Source organism: Anas platyrhynchos, chromosome 1 (assembly GCF_047663525.1).
Source record: "Anas platyrhynchos isolate ZD024472 breed Pekin duck chromosome 1, IASCAAS_PekinDuck_T2T, whole genome shotgun sequence".
Classification (NCBI taxonomy): Eukaryota; Metazoa; Chordata; class Aves; order Anseriformes; family Anatidae; genus Anas; species Anas platyrhynchos.
The window spans coordinates 54,717,928-54,738,248 of NC_092587.1; the positions used below are offsets into that span (position 1 = coordinate 54,717,928).

General features: G+C 47.2%; 1 protein-coding gene across 1 annotated transcript; it reads left to right on the top strand.

The window, feature by feature from the left end:
• Positions 1 to 4,425: 4,425 nt before the first annotated feature.
• Positions 4,426 to 18,338, top strand: IL2RB (interleukin 2 receptor subunit beta). The gene is made up of 10 exons (XM_005015973.6): positions 4,426 to 5,556; positions 6,794 to 6,891; positions 7,215 to 7,341; positions 8,940 to 9,045; positions 10,277 to 10,385; positions 11,400 to 11,548; positions 11,947 to 12,118; positions 13,606 to 13,702; positions 15,436 to 15,520; positions 17,167 to 18,338. The coding sequence occupies exons 2-10, from the start codon at positions 6,810 to 6,812 to the stop codon at positions 17,992 to 17,994; spliced, it is 1,755 nt and encodes a 584-aa protein (XP_005016030.1). The 5' UTR covers positions 4,426 to 5,556; positions 6,794 to 6,809; the 3' UTR covers positions 17,995 to 18,338.
• The last annotated feature ends 1,983 nt before the right edge of the window (positions 18,339 to 20,321 follow it).

Below are 20,321 nucleotides of genomic sequence, written 5' to 3' on the forward strand. Positions count from 1 at the left end.
CTTCAATACTGGTCTGTGAGTGAGTTCACAAGTTGCTCTGGCCATGTGTTCTCCGCTTTCAGTGCAAGGGGAACATTCAAGGACACCTATAGGCACATTTTAGTACTAGAAGCTAACAATGTCCCTGCAAACCTGGTCAGTGGACACCTGTTTGTGATGCAGGACCTTGTCCTTGGTCTGAGACTCTCAGTTCTTGAAGAAGATGGGAAAATGTCCCTCACACTTCTTTTTCTGATGTGGAAATTGAGACTCAGACAGGATGTGAGAGCCGTGTAAATACGTTGGTAATCCCACGGGTACGCCACCTTCCTTCCAGCTTGCGCTGATGAGCTTTCTATCACAGATGTGTCAAAGAGCATTTGCACATGCAGATACCACAATTCAGCTACCACTTGTCACACCGCTCTGCTCCAAACACGTGCTCTATTTCCCACACTATGTCCTTATGCTCAGAAAAGGGCGTAGATACAGGTTCCTCAGCCCAAGAGTACTGAGAGACATGGAGTGCCAGGCCCAGGGTGAGAACCCAGGTCTTCAGTGTGTGTCTCTCTAGGGAGTGACTCTGTGTCCGAGTCACCTTTGTGGCACCACGGGCAATGGCTCTGCAAATGTGACAGCTAAGCCTGCTCCACGCGCACCCATCAGGGAGGCAGGCACCCACACCTAAAAGCTCTCTTTGGTCTGCCGCATGGGTTCCAATCCTTCAGACCAAGGTCCTGACACTGCCTAGCTCCACACCAACATAGCAAGGAGTCAGAGCTCAGCTCCTGACTGAGAGCATCTCATGATTGCCCCATGTTCATGTTCATGAGTTCAAAGACGTGTGTTGACAGCCAGGCAAGCTAGGAGTGAAAGTGCTTGAAAGTAGCATGCTTCCCCTCCCACCCTTGTTTCTCCACCTCTCTGGGCCTGCGACCATCACTGACAGGGAGGGAAAGTGAACACCTCCTCCATCCTCTCCCACCTACAGCCCCAGACTTGTCGTGGGTCAGCACTCCTGCAAATATCTCGTCTTCCTACTACTTTTATCTATGTTCTTACACAGCCTGCAGGGCATGAAAATCCCTGCTCCTGAACATTTTGTTCATCTCTGTATATATTTGATGTCTTCTGCTTTTATCAGGCAGATTTATCAGGTTACTCTCTGTGGGACAGAAGTTGGAAGGGGAAGAAACACTGGAATATTGTCTGCTGTGTAGGTGGCCTTAACACTTTCTGGCCAGCACAGTGACCCCGTTGTGGACTGTGATCCCAAAACTTAAATTCTGTTGCTTAAGTGCCTCTCCTCTTTAACACAGTTACAGAGATTAACCTGAGGGCAGCATTTAGCCTATAGCAACAGCATCCCTAGGGATGCTGGAGAAGGAGGAACAAAAAGAGCTCGATGCTTTAATGTCAGCCCAAAGTTGCCATTTTGATACAAAGCAAAGCCTCTTATAGACTGGTAATGTGAACAAATTCAATAAAGAGATCGCTGATACAATAAACAGCAGTTCCCCGCAGAGCCATTTTAACAGACGTTTTTCGGAGTAGAACCACAATTTAAGGGGAAGATAACGGCAGATGTAATACAATGTTGTAGTTTTGAGAAGCACATGTATATGTATGGCAGGAAATTCAAAGTAAAGGTTATAGTTAAAAGAACATTATTTGGAAAGTACCAAAAATAACCTTAAAAGCGTCTAGAGATGTTCATAATGTATCCTGGCAGAAAGCAAACTTTGGCAGCCATCAGGGCGATCTCTGCCCTCATCCCCTCACCTCCTGCTGGCTCTCAACCCTTCCCACTGCTCAACTCCAAAGGGCCACGGGGACAGGACACTGAGATGGGTCTCCTGAGTCCTCCACTGAGCTCATCCCTGGTGAGTCGGATGATTTGTAAACCACAGGCAAGGCATCCCAGTTAGCCTGGGACTCCAGCCCCAGCAGAGAGTTGGCAAAGGGAAGGGATTTGTTTAACCTGAACGCAGCTAATGGGTTGATAAATCATGGGATAATTCAATGCCACAACATACTTTTGCCCTTCACAGTTCTTCACTCTGTCTGTACTTAGTGAAAGTGTTCCCCTGTTCACCTTTGCCATCCTGAAGAGACTCTCAGTGGACATGCAACTGAAAATGAGAAGTTTCAGCAGCACCACTCTGCTCTAATGAAAGCAAGAGGGGAGGAAAAAGATCAGCCTGCCCCAGCCTTGAGGGCTAAAAAAAAAAAAAAATTTACACTACCTCTGACAAACTGATCTAACCCAAACAACACCTTTAACCAAACCTCCAACTCCGCACTTTTACCTGCCACTTTAACACTGCGCAGCAGAGTTCACGGGTGAGTTTGCATGCCTCAGTCACCATTATGAGGACAGGAAGGTAATCACAAGAACACCTCGTATGTGTCGCTGACAATGTGGTTTTGCTTGGCTTTTTAACTTAAAAATGGTACCATTCCTGACAATGTCGATGTAAAGGAGATAAAAAGTGCCAGGTTCTCAGTTGTGCAATGTCCTGGGCAGTCAAGTCTAAAAAACATGCTGAAAGCAAGTGTTTTTATGTGTATTAGATGGGGTCTGGATACATATGTGTTACCTTACCCATATGTGAAACCCTGTCTTACTCTACGTAGTTGTTGCTTTAGTATATTCTCAGTGTGTTTCTGACAGAACTTGAACATACTAAAGGCAGTCTGTGTGTTTATGCATGGGTGTTTGACTGTCTGTTAGCTGATCTGTCAGACCATTCCTCCTTCCCCCACAATTTTGAAAAAAATCAATCCATTCCAGTTGCACTTGTCAACTGGAGAAGATCGGTGGGGGGAGAAGATCAGTGGGATTTTCTTTTCTTGATTAGCTGAGCAATAAAGGGGTGCTTTGTGCTTTCTTTCCCAGAGAGATCGCTCATCTGAAGGAAGGTGCAGATTTCTCCGTCTGAAGGACAAACGGGAAAAATGATGGTTAATACAAATACTGCATTGCAGCTGCAGAGTTGGCGATACCAAGAAGTTACTCACAGAGCACTTCATTGCTTCATCGGATGACTTCTGAACCAGAGGAAGTTGTGCTTATTTTAAGAGTTCCTGGGAACTGCAGCCTGTGGCCTGGTGATACATGGAGCTTCTTGTACCAGGATTTGGTGTAGAAAAGCCCTCAAAGCCAGGAAACAGTTTCAGGACAAGCCAAGAGCAGGTGCCACACACAACGTTATAATGCAGTGCTCTTATCAGTGCTCCTACTACTACTATCAACAGAGCCTGTCCTGTCTCCCACTTTCATCCCAAGCCCCACACACAGACCTCTGCAACAAGTCCCCTTCACCCAACCTTCACAGCTCCCACCAAGAATATATCCATGCCCACAGGGCCTAACAGCTGTCTCCAACACCCTGAGGACATGCAGGGCCATAGGCCATTTCTCTGGGACTGGCAAATATGACCTAAGCAGGTGCTGGAAGAAATGCTAAGAGAAGCTCAAGGCCTCAAGACCTTGAGACCCATTTCTTGGCCCTTCTTCAACTCATGGGCCATTACGGTTCCACCCTGGTGGGAACTTCCAAGGTGCAACTGGTACATTGTGATGACCAGGGCAGGTGAACGTACAGCTCATCTTCACCCTTGCTCCTCTTCGACAGGGGCTAACTGGTCAGATTCCCCATGTTTCCCTCACAGAGGGTGGCCGTAACTTGCCAGTGGTCAGATAGCTAGCAAGAACATCCATACGATGCCTCTGAGACTCCTAGACCATGCCAAGCGTGGTGAGGAGAAAGGTGTTGTGCTCCAGGCCTCTGCCTTTCTAAGTGAGTGCTTGATGCTGGGTTGGAACCTGAACTGCAAGGCTCTGCAAGGAATGGCCTTGACCAGCATTGCACCCTCCTTCAGAGTGGCTCCACACATGGTTTCAAATCACTGTTTTTCTTCGACACCCTCTCTTTTTGAGGTCTGATATCTTCTGAAATCCATTTCTGGTTTGGACTGCCTGTGACTAAAAGCTCATCCTCCTCCCACACCCTTTTTCCACCACATGAAACCAAGATCCCCTAGCTGTTACAGGAGGCCCCATCCTCTTGCTCTTACAGTCCTCAAAAAGAAACAGCCTGGGGGCTGACATTAGCCCCTTGCAGCTTTTGGTCAACAAGACCTGCTACCGGACCTGAACTTTGGCCTTGAGCTGCTTGCTGTAGGAGAGAAAGGTGAGCAGTGCAGAGCATGGTGACCACAATATATAAAAAAGGAGATTCGCCTCTTCCTGCCCCACACCAGTGGCCATCTTTGTACAGCCCAGACCAAACAGGAAATGCGATGTGCTGCTTTTCAGAGCTTTTTGTGTTTATGGAAAAAGAGAGGTGTGTGGGGAGATGTGTGTGTGCACGCTTGCTTGTGAAATAGGCAACCAGCAGGCTGGGGACTTGAATCTGTGTGTGGGGGTTGCCTGGGGAGGGGAGGGCAAAGGGTGTGGGGGAAGACACCTGTTGTGAAAGGATCTGCTAATATTAAATGTTCCGTGGAGAACTGTGAGGAATTGTGTCTGTGAAGGTGAGGGCACACTGACCCTCAGAAGAAGGTGGACATATTTTTTGCACCTTTTCCGGCCTGCTGAACGGACAAACCACGTAAAGCAGGTACCGCAGCTGCTGCAGGGCCGCGCTGCCTGGCCGAACTAGCTGAGATGGTCAGGTCAGAGGGAAGGCTTCTTTCTTCTGTGGGGCGAGCAGGGTGTTTGGCTGGGTAAGCACGCTGCAGGACAGCTGTCCCTGTGGTGTCACACCATCTGCAAGTGTGAGGGCTGTGCCTCCAGCTTGCTCAGCCGCAGCGCTGGCCTCTTTCCACTCAAGCTCTGACCCAGGATGGATCCTCTGTAACTGGGGCACCAGTGGGGAGGCTGGTTTCATTCTGGTGTTGCTTAGGTCAATGACTCGAGCTGTTTTTCACAAAGTGGTCCGCAGCGTTTCTACTGCGGAGTGACTCCTACTCCAGTTTCAAATTGGTCTGTGCACATGTGCAGCCCCTGAGAGTGAGCCTGGGTGCCTTGGTATCTGAAAGAGGAAGCTATGGGTCTCTCGACAGTGTCTGGAGAGGACAGGTTCTTCTCTCTCTCTCTCCTTTGCTTCCCAGCAATAGTTACAGACTGGTCCCTAGTATATCTGAGCACTGCAAGCTAACACCTGATCCCTCCACCCTTGTTTCTGCACCTATTGCTTTACCAGCAGGAAGTAGGACGTGGTTTGGGGCTTTTTATTCTCGGCCTTGCTAGCCTTTTCGATACTTCAGGGCTTCGTCTCAGTCTGACAAGGCAAGCAAGCAGCAGCTTCCTGTGCAAAGGTGAGGAGACAGAGAGGTCGAGCGCAGACAGGAGGAACGGCTCCACAGCAGACCTGCCCCTCTCCTCTCCTCTCCTGCCAGAACTGCTGGCTGGCGGCTGGACATGCACTGAGCGAAGATCCTCCCCAGCCCCTCTCCCTTATTCCCATTCTCCTCCCGGTTTGGCAGCCAGCACCTTCATCCATCATCAATCCCATTGTCCTGTCCCCGTGGACCCCTTCACCTGGAGCGCCGGGTGCCTGGAGCTAGAAGGTAAAGGGGGTGATGCCAGCCCTGTCCCGCACGGGGGTGGCTGATCTGAGAAGCGTCTTGGAAGGAGTTTCGGTCTGACAAACTGATTCTTGCCGTTGGGGAGGGCTGAGCATATATTTATCTCTCTGTCTTTCCACAGTCCTCTCAAATCAAACCCCACATCTCACAACCACGTCGGCGCTTTCTCTCTCTTTCTCTCCCCTTTTCTCTATGAATGCGCTGTCGTCCTGTTTTTCTTCCTCTGAACCTAATCTTTTATCACAACGGGAATCGATATCATGCCTCATGCCAGCCCTTTAAAAACCCTCCACTCTCGCTCCCCCGGCAGTCCTCAGCGGGGTTCAGCGGGTCTCTACCTTGGTCTCCCCAGCCCTGCCTGTGCTGCAGGCTCCCTGAGAGGTGAGGATGGTCCCTTCTTCTGCGGGCAGAGGCAGACCTCGAGGTACGGGTGTCCAGGTGGATGGGGAGCGGGGGAGGCTCGCTTGAGAAACCCATAAGCCCTGTGTGTGTAGTACAGCACACAGCTGTATGGGCTTTGTAAGACAAGGGGTTTCTCTGGGTGCCAGAGGGGAATGAGGGATGCTGTAGCTACCTAATTGCAAAGCTGGAGTTTTCTGCTATACCTGAAAGCACACGTCCATCCAAGGCAGTGCGGGGTCTACTTGGCAAGGATGGTGTGTGATTTGTGCATTATTTTAATGTTTCATTATATGGTAAAGCTTTGCCTTTCCAGAACTTGGTAAACTTCCCCCTAATTTATTTTTTTTCCCCAGTCCCAAACAAGCCATTGAAAATCTACCTCCTAAACTGACTTTTCTGATAGTTGAAGCCAGAAAGCCCTCTTACACAGCAAGCACCTAGTGATTTCAGCCCTAGGGCTTACCAAAAAAAGCAGCTCTTCGCAACGCCAGCCTCGTGCAGCCACGATAGCACTCTCTACCTGAGTCAGCAAGCAGCCTGAAACAATACACGCGGAGGGCTGTGCACTCACACACATTTCCAGAAGACATTACCTCTGCAAACAGCCTGTCTGTTGCACTGTGGATGGTTTCAGTGCTGAGCAAAGCACCCCAAGGCAGGAGAGCAATGAGGTGCTGAGGGAAAGGCAGAGGAGAAGGAATATGAGTTTCTGAGCCTGGAAGATTTGAGCCCTGGGACACTGGATACCTCGTATGGGATGACAACTTCTTAACTTTCATTGCTGAGCTGTGTTGCGGGGGGATTTTCTCTCTTTCAGTGTGTCCTCAGTACAGATGAATCCCTACTTGCTGCTCCTGTGCCACCTCTGGCTGCTCAGCCTCACACCTCTCTTGCTGGCATCGGTCTCTACGCAAGGTAAGAAGTGATGCTCTTCACCTGGATGAACAGAGGGGTGTAGGATGGAGTGCCTGGGCTGTGGCGTGTTGTTGTGCAATGTCTGTGTTGTAACATACAACTGGAGGAGGCTGCAATAATTAAAGATCTTTTACAAGCACACCAACCTCCAAGGACATAGAGCAGTTGAAGAAGTGAGCGGTTCTGCCTTTCTTACTTGGAGACAGCTATCCAGATGAGGACTCTGTAGTTTGGGATGTGGCAGAATTGTCTGGGGTGATTGTTAATGCCAAAAGTCATTGCTAATTCAGCCACGTTGCTGTCCATCTCTTCTCTGCTGGCAGGTACCTCCAGTCTTGCTTGTTGGTATGACTCGCGGGCAGCAATCTTTTGTGACTGGACCCCAGGCAGGGACCTTGCCGATGCACCGTGCCAGCTGGAGATTTCATCGAAGCTACCATTTTTTGCAAGGTGGGTGACCAGAAAGGTTGAGGAAAGATGATACTTTGAATTAAAAGTGTCCTGGAAAAATTAGCGCTTCACATCAGTGTAGGCTCTCCCTCCCCAGGCCCGGTGTGGTGGAATCACACAGATGAGGGCTTTCCATTTGAAGTCTGTCTGACCCCAGGTGTATGGAGATGCTGGCCACTGCTCAGTGTTTGCCATCTGAGGGCTCCAAACTGCCTAGCAGTGCTCATCTTCCAGCTCTGTAGCATTGTCTGTGCTTCATTTTCCAAAAATCCTTCTTCCCTGGTAGCTACTCTCTGGACTGGAGGGTATTTTCGTCTGAAAAGGAGGGTGTGTAGAGACGGAGGCAGAAGGAGGTGGGATTGAAATCATACAGAGGCCATCTGCCCATTGCCAGGGTGGACTGGATGTAACAGGAAAGTCGCACGCTGAACGACAGTACATGAAGGAATATATCATTCCCTTTACCATAGCCCACCCTGGCCCTTCCACCTCTCCCATTCTGTGATGTTTTCCCCTCCCAAGTATCTCCCAGATCAGCAGTAGGTGTGTGGCCAGAACCACAGTGGATGCTGGTTGATTCTCTGTGGTCTCCATGTGTGACATCTTGAGTCAAGAGTTACTGGTCTACCCAGGGCATCCCTGGGTGCCCGGTATAAGAAGAGGCCCAGAGTGGTTCTAGCAGTGGGTGGGTTGCTCCTGACCATCAGCAGAGACATCTCCAATGGGGTGAGATTGGCAGATGTGCTCTGGGGTCTGCTACACGGACCTTGACAGCCAAATACTTCTTTGCCCTATGGGATTGAGTCGAAAAGTTTGGATCTGGAATTTGGGCTGGCTCTGGAACTGTGCCGTTGGTTGACCAGGGCTCTAGGACATCTAAGGTTTGTGTGACCAGTTTATTTTGCTTCCCATTGAAGTAAACCACTCAATGGGAGAATGAATTTTCTTGGTCCCCCAGAACTCTTTCAACTGTCCCCCAAAGAGGGTAGGGTTAGAGCCGTCTCCTCTAGGAGAGCTTGAGGCAAAGACACCAGCAAGTCTGGCCTGACCCTATTGCTGGAGCAGCCAGCTCAATCTGCTGTCCCCTCAGTTCCAACCACATGGACGCTCTCCCACCTCTCAGCTTAGCCTGTCCAGCCACACTTGTCAGAGCAGAAGAGGGGTCATGGCACAGCACTGCCAAGTGTGGGGTACGGTCCTGGCTGGCTGGGATGTGACCTGGTTCAAGAGATACAACTCACTTGGTATCTGCAATGCTACAGGGCTGTCAGTGGCTTGAAAGAGATGTGTAAAACCCTAGAAACAGGCATCTGTCTCCCATATCAACAGGAAGCAGAGGAGGTAGCCAGAGGTTTGGAAACCTCCTATCATCTCTGGCATTGAAAAGCTGGGATGCATTAACTCTCCATGTGCCAGCACGTAAAACTTGTCTGAGTGATGTAGTAGGGAGGGAAAGTGGGATTACATCCTAGCTGTAACCTGCTCAGCAAGTAAGGTAGGATGCAGTGTTCTTTGAAAGGCCTTTAGAGTTAGATAAAATCTGACTACATATAAAACAGACTTCCCAGCTCACTGGTGTTCTCCTGCTTAAAATCCAGGTCACTTTTCTCACCGGAAAAATACAAGGAACATTGTGAATTACTTAAGGCAGAACACACAACAGAACTGAGGAGATGCATCAAGACCTTCAGCAAAAACAGTAACGTGAGTAATTCATCTATTCATCTAGGATGTCCTGGCTAATGACAAGGTTGGTTTCTCAATTTGAGGCATATAAAGAATGTGACACCCAAGAGTATTATAAAAAGCCCAGACCTAATCCTTGACTCCAGTTCTGGGCTTGGACTTATTGCGTGTTGTCCTGCACTGGGGACTGGCTTCATTGTGAGTGGGGCCATGTTGTCCTGACACATGCAGGACGGACAGATCATATGCAGTGTCCCCCATCACTGTTATCTGAGTTTGGCCATAATCCCTTCCTCTGTGGAAGGATGGCCACGATCATCATCTCTGAGGTCACCTCTGGACCTCATTTTTCCTTGAAGAGGTCATTACCATTTTCCAAATTATTAATTACTGAGAAACCCAGTTAATCGCGTCAAATACAAGATGCAAAACAGCACACCAATGAAGCCAATGGTGATGCAAATCCCCTACTTACTATTATTTATTTAAATCAAACTTCTTTTTTTTTCAGGCTTATTGGGTACGTTCCTCAGTCATATTAAGGAATTGCTGTAGTTCCTGTATTTTCAGGGGGAAAAAAGAAAAAAGCTAATTCTCCTTATTGGGATAGTCACAACCAGTTCTAACAACAGCCAGGTTTTCTTAGTTTTGTATATTATGTGCAAAGACAAATTGCAGGATTCATAAACAGATTCAAAAACTACGCTGTCAAACTCCTTTCTTTCCAATCAAGCTAATTGACCTATTTCTTATTTAATACTTTGTGATGTACCCTTTAGAATCATTGTGGAACCGTGTTATGTCGGCTCATCGTAACTCCACTGCATTTCATGAGTAATATTTATATTAATATAATATATATAGATATTGAGTAATATATCAATATTATCGCAACCTTACAAATGAACATGAAATATTTTAGTCAAAATATTTTGTCTCAATAGATGTCACTCACTGAAAGTACCATCTTTCCTGCTTAGTCAGCACATGCAGGAATCCTATTAAAATAGCATACCAAAATATTTTGTGCCCTGCTTTCCAGTGAACAAGCAAACAAAAAAAATCCAACCACATCAAGCATAAATCTTTGGTTCCTCTACTCACCACTGAGGCTTATGCCTTTCAACCACAAGTGTCATCCATATTTATTGTCAAGTATTCCTAAACCACTTATGTGCAGGCAATACTTATAAATATGAATGGTGATTGATGAGGCTGCAGTGTCACTAATGCTAAATTTTCCTTGCAGTCTCAATCCTTCACTACTGCAGACCGTCTTAACATGTCTGTACATTGCCGGCTTGGAGAGAATGGGTCTACACCTGCACGACTGGAAGACTTCAGTCCACTTGCAAACAGTGAGTTATCTTCTGTCTTGAAGTCCCTGAAGGTCCCCCACAAAGTGACACCCAGTTTCTTCTCCCCATCCACAACCATGCAACACCCGTAGCAGATTTCAGTCTTACCTCTTTTTGTTGTCCCCTGCTACATTTAGCACAGATGGACTACATTGACTTCTGCGCCATGCACCTCTAATGTGCAGTGGCATGCCAGCCACTTCCTATGCCATCCTGTATCTGGGACACAGCTGAGTGACAGTGCTTTGTCCTAGGAATTCAGGCTTCAAGCAGGCTACGTCAGCTCAGCTGACCTTCTGAAAACTATGTGCTGCAGGAGGAAGGGAAAGTCTTGCTGCTCCATCCCTCCTACGAACTACATGGTTCCCCCTCCTTTAAGCCAGCTTTGGCAAGCAGTAGTCTGCTGAATTGATTCAACTCACTAATCCAACAGAAAAAAAAATAATACATACATACATACATACATATATATATATATATATATATATATATATATCTGCTTGGGTCATTCTTCTGCTGGATGTTTACCTGGCTTAAGGAGAAATCCAAGGAGCTGCTGGAATGTGAGGCATAAGAAGGCCTGTCTGGAGTCAAGGTTCACCCCAGACAGTCTATGTAACTCCAGCCCTTGTGGCTGTAGCTTTCTGAAAGTCCAGCTGGAAAGAAGTTGTCACCCAAACCATGATCCTTTCCTGTCCATACACTTGCCTTGTGGATCACCCTTACAAGATAAGATGCATGGCCAGGTGGGATTGCACTGACTGCTGTGGCCACTCTCACTGGAAGCTCTCCGGACAAGTTGCCTTTAATGCAGTCCCAGGCCTTTTGTCACCAGTGACAGTGGGTAGGAAGGAGGAACGGAGAGGGGGAACTCTCTAAGCATCTCACTTGGCCATGGATGGCTGGAGTCTGTGAGCTCAGCCAAGGCCCCAACCCTACCGACACAGGTTTTTCCAGTGGAGCCTTGTTACAGGCAGTGCACTGGCGTCATTCCTGCTCTCTTTCTCTTTCCAGTAAAACTGAGACCTCCAGGAAATCTTCAACTGGTTAACAAAGCTAAAAACAGCTACAACTTATCATGGAGCCTGAATATTTCCTCTCACTACTTGGATGGGGAGCGGCAATACCAAGTGCGGTACCGAACCACAAGTCAGTCCTGGGAGGTGAGTACAGAGTGAGGGCACTGGGACATGTCACCATTTGAATCCTGGTCTTCCTTATAGAAATCTCCCCTCAGAATGAAAAAAGTTTTAGTGAATCTGGAGAGGGGATTACTTCCTCACCCCTTTTTGTCTGCAGAACCTGCTGCCAGCATTTGGAGGCAAACAGGAACCCTATTTTATTTAGTGCTGTCACAAAAGAAATCTAGATAGCTCCAGGGTAGACCTGAAAGGGATGAGAAGTACAAAATGAAGGAGATTTATGCCTCACTGTGACAAAACAATGCACAAAATGGAGGGATCTGAGACAGGTCCACTTGGAGGGCTTGGGAAAGATTGATATATGATACTGTGAGCCACGGCAGGATGTTGATGATGCTCTCTTTTTGCCCTTCTTCCAGAAAGCCAAGACACTCTGCATTAAGCAGGACCAGATGTGGGTGGTATTTGAGGGACTGTCCCCCAACCTGAAATATGAGGCAGCTGTCCGTGCAAAGCCAAGTAACTCAAGTGCCTACAAAGGCGTGTGGAGTGACTGGAGCAAGACAATACTGTGGAAGACAGACGCTGATGGTAAGGATCAGAGTCAGGCAGTCTGACATAGCGGGAAAAGAGGGAACTCAGAGAAAACAAAGCAGAAGGACCAAAGCAGGAAGATGGAGGAAGATGGGTAAGGAGGATTGTGTTAACCAAAGAGCAGTAAAAAATAAAAATAAAAATGAAGTCCCTCCTAATCCGTTCTGTCAGGCTGGCTCAACAGGGCTTAAGGAAAAAGACCCCCTGACTCCAACAGAGTAAAGGGCAGCAGCCCCTCTGACTTTCAGAGGCCAGGCAAAATCCACAAGGTGTAAATCAGGGCCAGTTCAGTGTGGCCATTGATCAGTGAAATGCAATGAAACCAGAGCCTAGGAAGGAAAGCCTCAGGGAGAATGAAAGAGACTTATATGTGTGTAAGTCGCTTCCAAAAAGGACTGATGATATATGCACCAGTCGTTACCATGAGCCAGAGCATGGAGGGTACCTGCATCCTTGAAATAATAGTGACCTGAGCGAGTGTCTTCTGTGAATTACGGGCTGTGCCCTCCGTCACATCTTTTCCAGAAAATAAGCAGCTAGAGGTTATTCCCCTTGCATCACCCCCACTCCGCCCCTGCCCGGTCCCTCCCTGTTGTGCCTAGCACTGGTATAAACAGAGGAGCTATGTTTAGAAAGGGCACTGTGTTGCTGTGGCGATCAAATTCTGACAGTGTGTGATGTCAATGAACAGGATACAGCCGCAGCCGGTTGTCACAGCAACCAAGACCCAAAGATAACCAGGGTACCAGAGCCAGAGGAGACAAAGTGATCTTGGTAGCATCCCAAGGACAGGCAAAGACAGGACTCTACAACTGTCTCCTTTATCTCTTTCTGCTCCCTTACCCTGCAGGCCCAGACCAAGGGGCACTAGGGATGGAGGGAAATGGGGGTGGCACGCAGAGGCGGGCACCAGAAGAGCAAGACTAAGCAAAGGTGCCCGGGAGAGATGTGAGAAAGAGACAGATTAACAAAAGTTTAAGATGATTCCAGAAAAGCTTGAGGAGTGCCGGCAGAGCTTTCAGTGAGGAAATTCAGTCTCTTTCTCCTAACTCTACAACCCAAGTACCAAAATCAGTATATGGCAGAAAGCTGTAAACCTCCCTAGCCTTCTAAAACTTTCCTCCACCCGTCCTAATAAAGAGGCTAGTCCCTTGACCCCTAACCTTCTCCATCCTTGGCCCTGCTACCCTCTAACCCATCCCATGAACCCCATGACTCTACCTCCCCACTGACTTACAATGCTACTCCAATTCCCCAAGCCCAATTAAGCTGATTTTAGGACTCCCTTTCTTGGCATCCTACACAACAGAGATGAACTCCTTTATCTGTCCTGTGTATTATATTATATTAATTATATTATTATAATTAACAGCATATTATAATAACATGATCAGTTTGAACAGACATGGAAAAGTTGCAGATCCTACCTCCAAAATCCCGGCTAATTTTTCATAGCAACTCCCTCTCTCTCTCTCATCTTGCAGAAACATCCCGGCCAGTTCTGCCAGCTCTTATAGTGAGCACATGCATCTTCGTGATCATTGGGACTGCCTTCCTTATTAACTTACGGACCCTGAAATGGTAAATGAGTGTCAAGTTTTCCTCTTTGTTGCTCTCCTGTATATTGTGCATCTTCTCATAACCTGGTTTATTTTTTATTTGGCATTACTCAGCATACAGAGGGACTCAAATATACAGTTCATAACCCAAGCTTTCAAAGCTGACATTTGTCTGAGTAGATACATCACCACCCAAGATGATGTTAACACTGTCATCATATTGTGCCATACTCCCGAGACCCAGTGCCATGGTCTGGCTGGCTTCAAAATAGATGCCTCTGTACTTCTATTGCCCGTGGGTTACAGCGGTTTTCCCTGGCAGGGATGCACCAAAATCACCTCTCAAAAAATAGGTTACTGAGCTGGGCACTCTCTCAGAGGGGAGGACGAAGCAAGCCTAGGTACCATGACATTCTTAAATACTCCAGTAAGAGCTCAGTGAGGATGGGTAGTATTTGATCTACAGGAAAACTCCTGAGTGAGGAGTACAGTTCTTCTACTAAAGTGTCTCATCACATGCTGGTAAACATCTATGTGATGCTTTAAAGATCTCTTCTTTTTGCCAGCATACACAGCTTCAAGTCAGGACTGAAAGTATTTCACAAGGTTACCCAGTGCAGTAATACAGAGAGTGGCCTGTCAGCATGGTGAGGTTAGAAATGGCTTCAGGTTTTCTCATCTCAGGACAGGGACAGAGAAGCAGGTCGCTGGTGTTGGTGGTAGAAATGTTCTCAGGGAAGAAGGCAGCAGAGGCTGGGATGGCTGGAAGGAAAGAAGGAGAAGCATATTTAGTAGATGGATACTGAGAAAGTCGCTGTTTTGCCTTGAGTCATAACACAAAGGTGAGGAAGTGCTAGCTACATGGCAAACAGAGAGATAAAAAGGCCTCCTTTCTCCACAGAGGGTAGTTAACCTGTGAGATTGGATGGAAGATAATGCTGAGGTAAGACCCAAGGAAGGATTAGACATGCACGAATAAAAATAGCATCTGCAGCGATGTAAAATAGTTTATATGCAAGAACTAGCAAATTCTTATGCTTCAGGGAGTACACTGATTGCCTCCAGAGGTCAGGAGGGTCTCTCCTCAGAGCATCCCACAGCAAAGCTTCAGCAAAGAGCTGACGGGATCAGCCGACCTCTTTGAGGGACAGATGAGATCACTTCATGCTGCCTCAGGATGACAACACACTGGTTCCAGTAAAGTGGAGGTCACTGGGCTGGTGCATGACATGCTCAGATAGGTTTGCATGTCCAGTAAGCACTAGCTGTACCGCAGAGTATCCTGCTAACAGGAGAGACAGTGGTGACACAGCTTTGCCAGTGGTGGTCCTGCTCACACCACGGGGTCCCCTGAGTCTTTGTGGGGGCAGCAAAACCAAAAGGGGGCAGCTTACAGCAGCTGGACCTTGGAAACGAGGGAGAGCTGCCCAGATCTATCATGGAGCAGGGGGAAATGGAGAAAACTAAGGTGACCACCAAGGTAGGGAAGGTTGTGAACTGTTGGTTGTGCTCCCCCAGGAAAAAGGCTGATAGGAGTGTATTTTCCAAAATCAGGTTTATCTGGCTTATCCCTGTCGCTCATCTCTTAGCTGCTGCATTTTGGGCCTCTCAAGCGCAAGGAGGGTCCTCAGGCTTGTTTTTACTTTACCTTTCTCCTGCTCCCATGTGCTGCAATGCTCTCTCTTATTCCCATCACAATCCCAGAGAGGTCAGGATCAGGCCCTGCTTCATTTCTCAATCTCCTCTCTTCTCAAGGTTTAAGAAGATTCTGAAGATTCACATCCCAGACCCCAAGAAATTCTTTCCCCCGCTCGTCTCTGTTCACGGAGGTGACATTCAGGTATGGGACTGGGGATGGATCCAAGTGGTTATTAGGGAGAAATGAGGGAAAGGAGGGTCCAGCTGTACATGCCTGGGACAGACACCAGGTCCTCAGACCTACATGTGCGCATGCAACTCATGTGCCTGTAGCACCAGCTGCTGGGTTCTCTGCTCAAGTTTTATTTTTTGACCTAAAACCTGACACTCGGCTGATACATCTCTAATTTCAGAACCGAGAAACGGCAAACCACGCAAACCTCAGCAAACTGCTCCCCTGACAGGAGAACTTGAGCGAACATAAAGGACCTGTGGGAGGAAGCTTGGCCCCTCAGATCCTTTTCCACCCTGCTTCTGTCCCTCCCCACCTGCCCTAGGCTGCCCAGATTTCCTGCTGTGGTCCCCTTCTTCTGGCTGTGAGCCCTACCTCCTCTCCTATTGCTAATTACCATCACTTTGGGTGGCACTTAGCTATTTTCTGTGTTCTTCTTTCTTTTTCCCTTCCTTCTCCACCCCCTCTTTCTCCCTTCCCCAGTCTCTCTTTGAGTATGGGCAGCTGCAAGAAGACAATTACCATTCTGTGCAGTATTAAAGGAAGCATCAGATGCAAGACGTGGGAGGTGATCCCAAGGGATATTTTGCTTCGAGAAGGGTGGAGACAAGCTGCAGAGAGTCCAGAGGACAGCAAAGCTGTGGAAAAGCCTTAGTGCAAAAAGCCTTTGAAAGCTAAACCTACAGGGGAAGAGTGTGGGGGAGGAAGGTGCAACGGGCACCGGAGACACTTTCCTAGTGTAGAAAGAACTACAAAAAAAAATGCTTTACTGGCCATAAATGAAAATAAGTAGGATATTATCAAAATCAGTGTATTTTTAAGGATAATGATATGCTGCAGGCTGTAACTTGTGTGGAAATCCAGGCAAGAGGGGCTTAGAAGAGCAGTTCAGACAAGAAAGCTGCATGCAGTCATGTAGGTGTATTAGACACTGCTTCAGCACATAGGAATATTTTGCATGAGACCTACCTTTTTCCTTTTCCTTTTCCTTTTCCTTTTCTCTTTTTATTTTTTTCCTTTTCCTTTTCCTTTTCCTTTTCCTTTTCTTTTTCATTTTCTCTTTTTATTTCCTTTTCCCTTTCCTTTTCCTTTTCTTTTTCTCTTTTATTTCTTTTTCCTTTTCCTTTTCCTCTTCATTTTCCTTTTCCTTTTTCCTCTTTTTCTTCTCTTCTCTTTCTTTTTTTTCTTCCCCTCTCCCCTCCCCTTTCTTTTCCTTTTCCTTTTCCTTTTCCTTTTCCTTTTCCTTTTCCTTTTCCTTTTCCTTTTCCTTTTCCTTTTCCTTTTCCTTTTCCTTTTCCTTTTCCTTTTCCTTTTCCTTTTCCTTTTCCTTTTCCTTTTCTTTCAATTTAATCCTCCATTCCCCACCCAGAAGTCTCATAACATAGTTTTGCAATATCTTCTCTTGATTTTAAAGTGACAGAAGGATATACTCCCTCTGAAACACTGCAGATGAGACATCATGGATATGAATCTCCCTCCCACACCTCCTGCAACTCTTGCTTGACCAAAGAAATGGCCACTTAATTGGTGTGGGTGCTTAAGGGGGAGGCCTTTTGTTCCTCACTGTGTTATACTTTGGGCATAACAGTCTCTCTCCTATGTTTTTTCCACATCAGAAATGGCTCTCCTCCCCATTCTCCTCATCTTCGTACTGCGTGAACAGCATAACCCCAGAAATTTCTGTGCTGGAGGTGATGCAGAAGAATGACCAGGAAGCCCAGCTTTTGCTTTCCAAGGGACCCCTGACTCCTGAACCTCCCGCAGAAACCAGTGGGCACTCTGTGTCCAGCTGCTTCACCAACCAAGGCTACTTCTTCTTCCACCTCCCCAACTCCTTTGAGATTGAGCCCTGTCAGGTCTACTTCACGTACGAGCCTTTCACCCAGGAGGGCAGTGGCAGCGAGGACAGCGAGTCTTACCACGCTCTCCCCTCCCCAGACCTCTGCACGCTGGCAGAGGACATGCCCATGTTGTCCCACAACTTCCTTCACTGCTTCAAGGGGATCCAGGGCTTCCAAAACAGTTCCTTTATGACAGAGACACAAGGTGAAGCCCAGCGGCCCGTGGCTATTTCAGCAGCTTTCCCATCAAGTGAAACCACCCCACCGAAACCAGTTCTGAGGCAGGATGAAAAGGTGGTTGACAAAGTTCCTTCACAACCTGCTGAGGCCCTGTGCCAGCTGGACAAAGACTTTCCTGACCCACCAGGCCAGCATGACAGCAATACCGCCAGCGTGATGGAGGGGAGTGGGAAGGCAGGCCTTCCGACTGATCCCGCCGCTCCAGCAGCACATGTTACCCCTTCCCTTCCTCAACCTACATCTCTAAGGCAAGCACAGGATGAGAATCCCTGCAGAACTGCCTTCCCCAACCAGATCCCAAACACCGGTGCCTATCTTTCTCTGAGGGACCTCCAAAGCCAATACAACCATTGCTCTGTCTAGGATCTGCCTGGGGGAAATCTACAGATGGGAAAGGCCTTCTCGGCGTGGAAGGCTAAATGGACATTTTTCTATTCAGAGCATGAATGTAGCTTTCAGTATCAAAGACATTACGACTGTTCTTTGATGAGGCTGAAGAACGAGGATACTCAAGAGGGATGCAAAACCAGAAAAGGAATAGGCCGGACAAGGCGTAAATTCATGGATGACTACCATGGTATCACTAGTCCCAAGGATAAAACATCAGTGAAACAGACCACTGCAAATGAGAGGACATTTTGCATGGAAAACTGGGCTAGTGATTAGTAAAGCAATGCATGGAGAATAATAAAGACACCTTAAAGTTGTTAAGTGGCTACCACCTAATAGAGACAAAGAAATGGGATTCTTAGGCGTACAGAACAACAAGGACTCACCTTCGTCACTGAATCTGTTTCTCTGCTATTACTGGATCTGGTAGCATAGAAGCCCTTTCCCACACTGCTTAGGTGCCATCCCAAATCTCAGTAGCTTTTTCTTTCTTTTTTTTTTTTTTTTTCTCCCCAGCTCCCTGTAAGAGGCTGTGCTGGCACTTCCGTGCTCTGCATCTTGGTGTGATAACAGCACCCAGCTTTGAAGCTGAGCGGCCACATATTCCATTTCCCTTGTTCCAGCCTACAAATGTCTCATGGGCGGGAGAAATGCCCAAAGAGGTGGATATGGGATTTTGTTCAGGCCAGTGAGTGCTGGGGCTGATGACAAAATGAAGACATCTCCTCCTGCCTGACCAAAGGTGTCGTCTTTTTTTTTTTTCTTTTTTTTTTCTCTACGTCCCCATTTGGGGTTTTAATCAGAGTACTTTCTGAACCGCTTGGACCAGCTTTAGACTCAGATCTCTAAGGTTAGCTCAGAGCCAGAACTGTGTCAGCTGTCTAAGCAGTGCAGTGTAAAAAGAAATCCCCATTATTGGGTTAAAAATACTGGGGAAATCCCCTTCCCCCTCCCCTCCCCCCCACTTTTCCCCCTAGGTCTGATGATGGCAGTAAAAAGAATGCACACAATTTCCCATTCTTGCTGCAATATTTTTCATGAAATCGAAAGCCTCTCTGCCCTGCTGGCAAAATACAGTTATTTGACTGTGATAAGCTGATTGCAGAAGAGTTCATCCCACATCCTGTATTAGTGGAAAACATTGCAATGGTGCTGCCCATTCCTTCCATTGCTCAAGGGAAACCATTGCCTATTTAGCGGCAAAGATGTGGTAAATGAGCCTAGAAAAGTAACTCACAAATCAGCACCTTTGCTGAAAAGAAAACTTCAATCCACTCACAAAAAAATAAGGATTGCAAAGACTACTTTTTTTTTTTTTTTTCTTCTGCATTTGCTGATCTGGGTTCAGAAACAGCAAAACACCACAGAAGAAAAGCAGTAAGACTAAGCAAGGCATGCTGCTCTGCTTCCATCCATTCCTGCATTCAACGTCTGTACTGTCCGTCTGTACTCTTGCTATATTTCTGGACTATTCAGAAGTGGGAAAATACCAATCCTGTGCTAAAGATCTTTCTTCTAAGAGTTTTTACATCAAAAAAAAAATCAAGGATATCAAACTTGTTGGTACTTTTGTAGTTTCTTTGAGTATCACCCGGAGCTGATTCTTCCCTACCTCTGCCTGTAGAAATGTGGATCTTCTGCTTTCTCCCAGTCCCACTCTGTTACCTGACCTTGCATTGTGCAGCTTGAATGTCATAAGAAATCTCAGCTACGGGGGCACCCACTGCCTTGGATTTCACCTCAAAAGAGTTGCTCAAAGGACTTGAGCTTGCCTGCAGCTGAGAGGGCTGGGGCAGCTATAACCCTCTTCTCATCAGCTTCTTCACCTGCCTCAAGACGTCAGCTGCTCCGTTGTCTTCAGAAGACAGCAGGCAAAGAAAGCCTCACAGTGTCCCAAATAAGCAAGCACGAGGCTTGCCCAGCTATTTGCTGTGCTTTGAGACTCTTTGCAGATGAACTTCAAAAAGAGACAATGAATCCCTTGCCCTGATGGGCAAATTGCTATCTTACATAGGCCATGGATCCTAGTTGCACTGATGGCTCTCCTGTCCCTATGTAGATCTCCATAAGCTTCTCAATTATTCTTGCTGCTAAGATGAATATGAATAAAAATAAAACCACCCCTTTTTCCTCTTGGAAAATAAAAGAAATACTACGGAATCTATGGTGTTTTATTGCCCTTTGGGGTGGGGGGAAAGGATCAACAGCTCTTCTAAACAGAGGACTAGGCAAAACTTTGTTGGGACCAATATACCTTTAGTCCCACTCCGACTCCCTTCCCCAAGGCACTCAGGCACCTA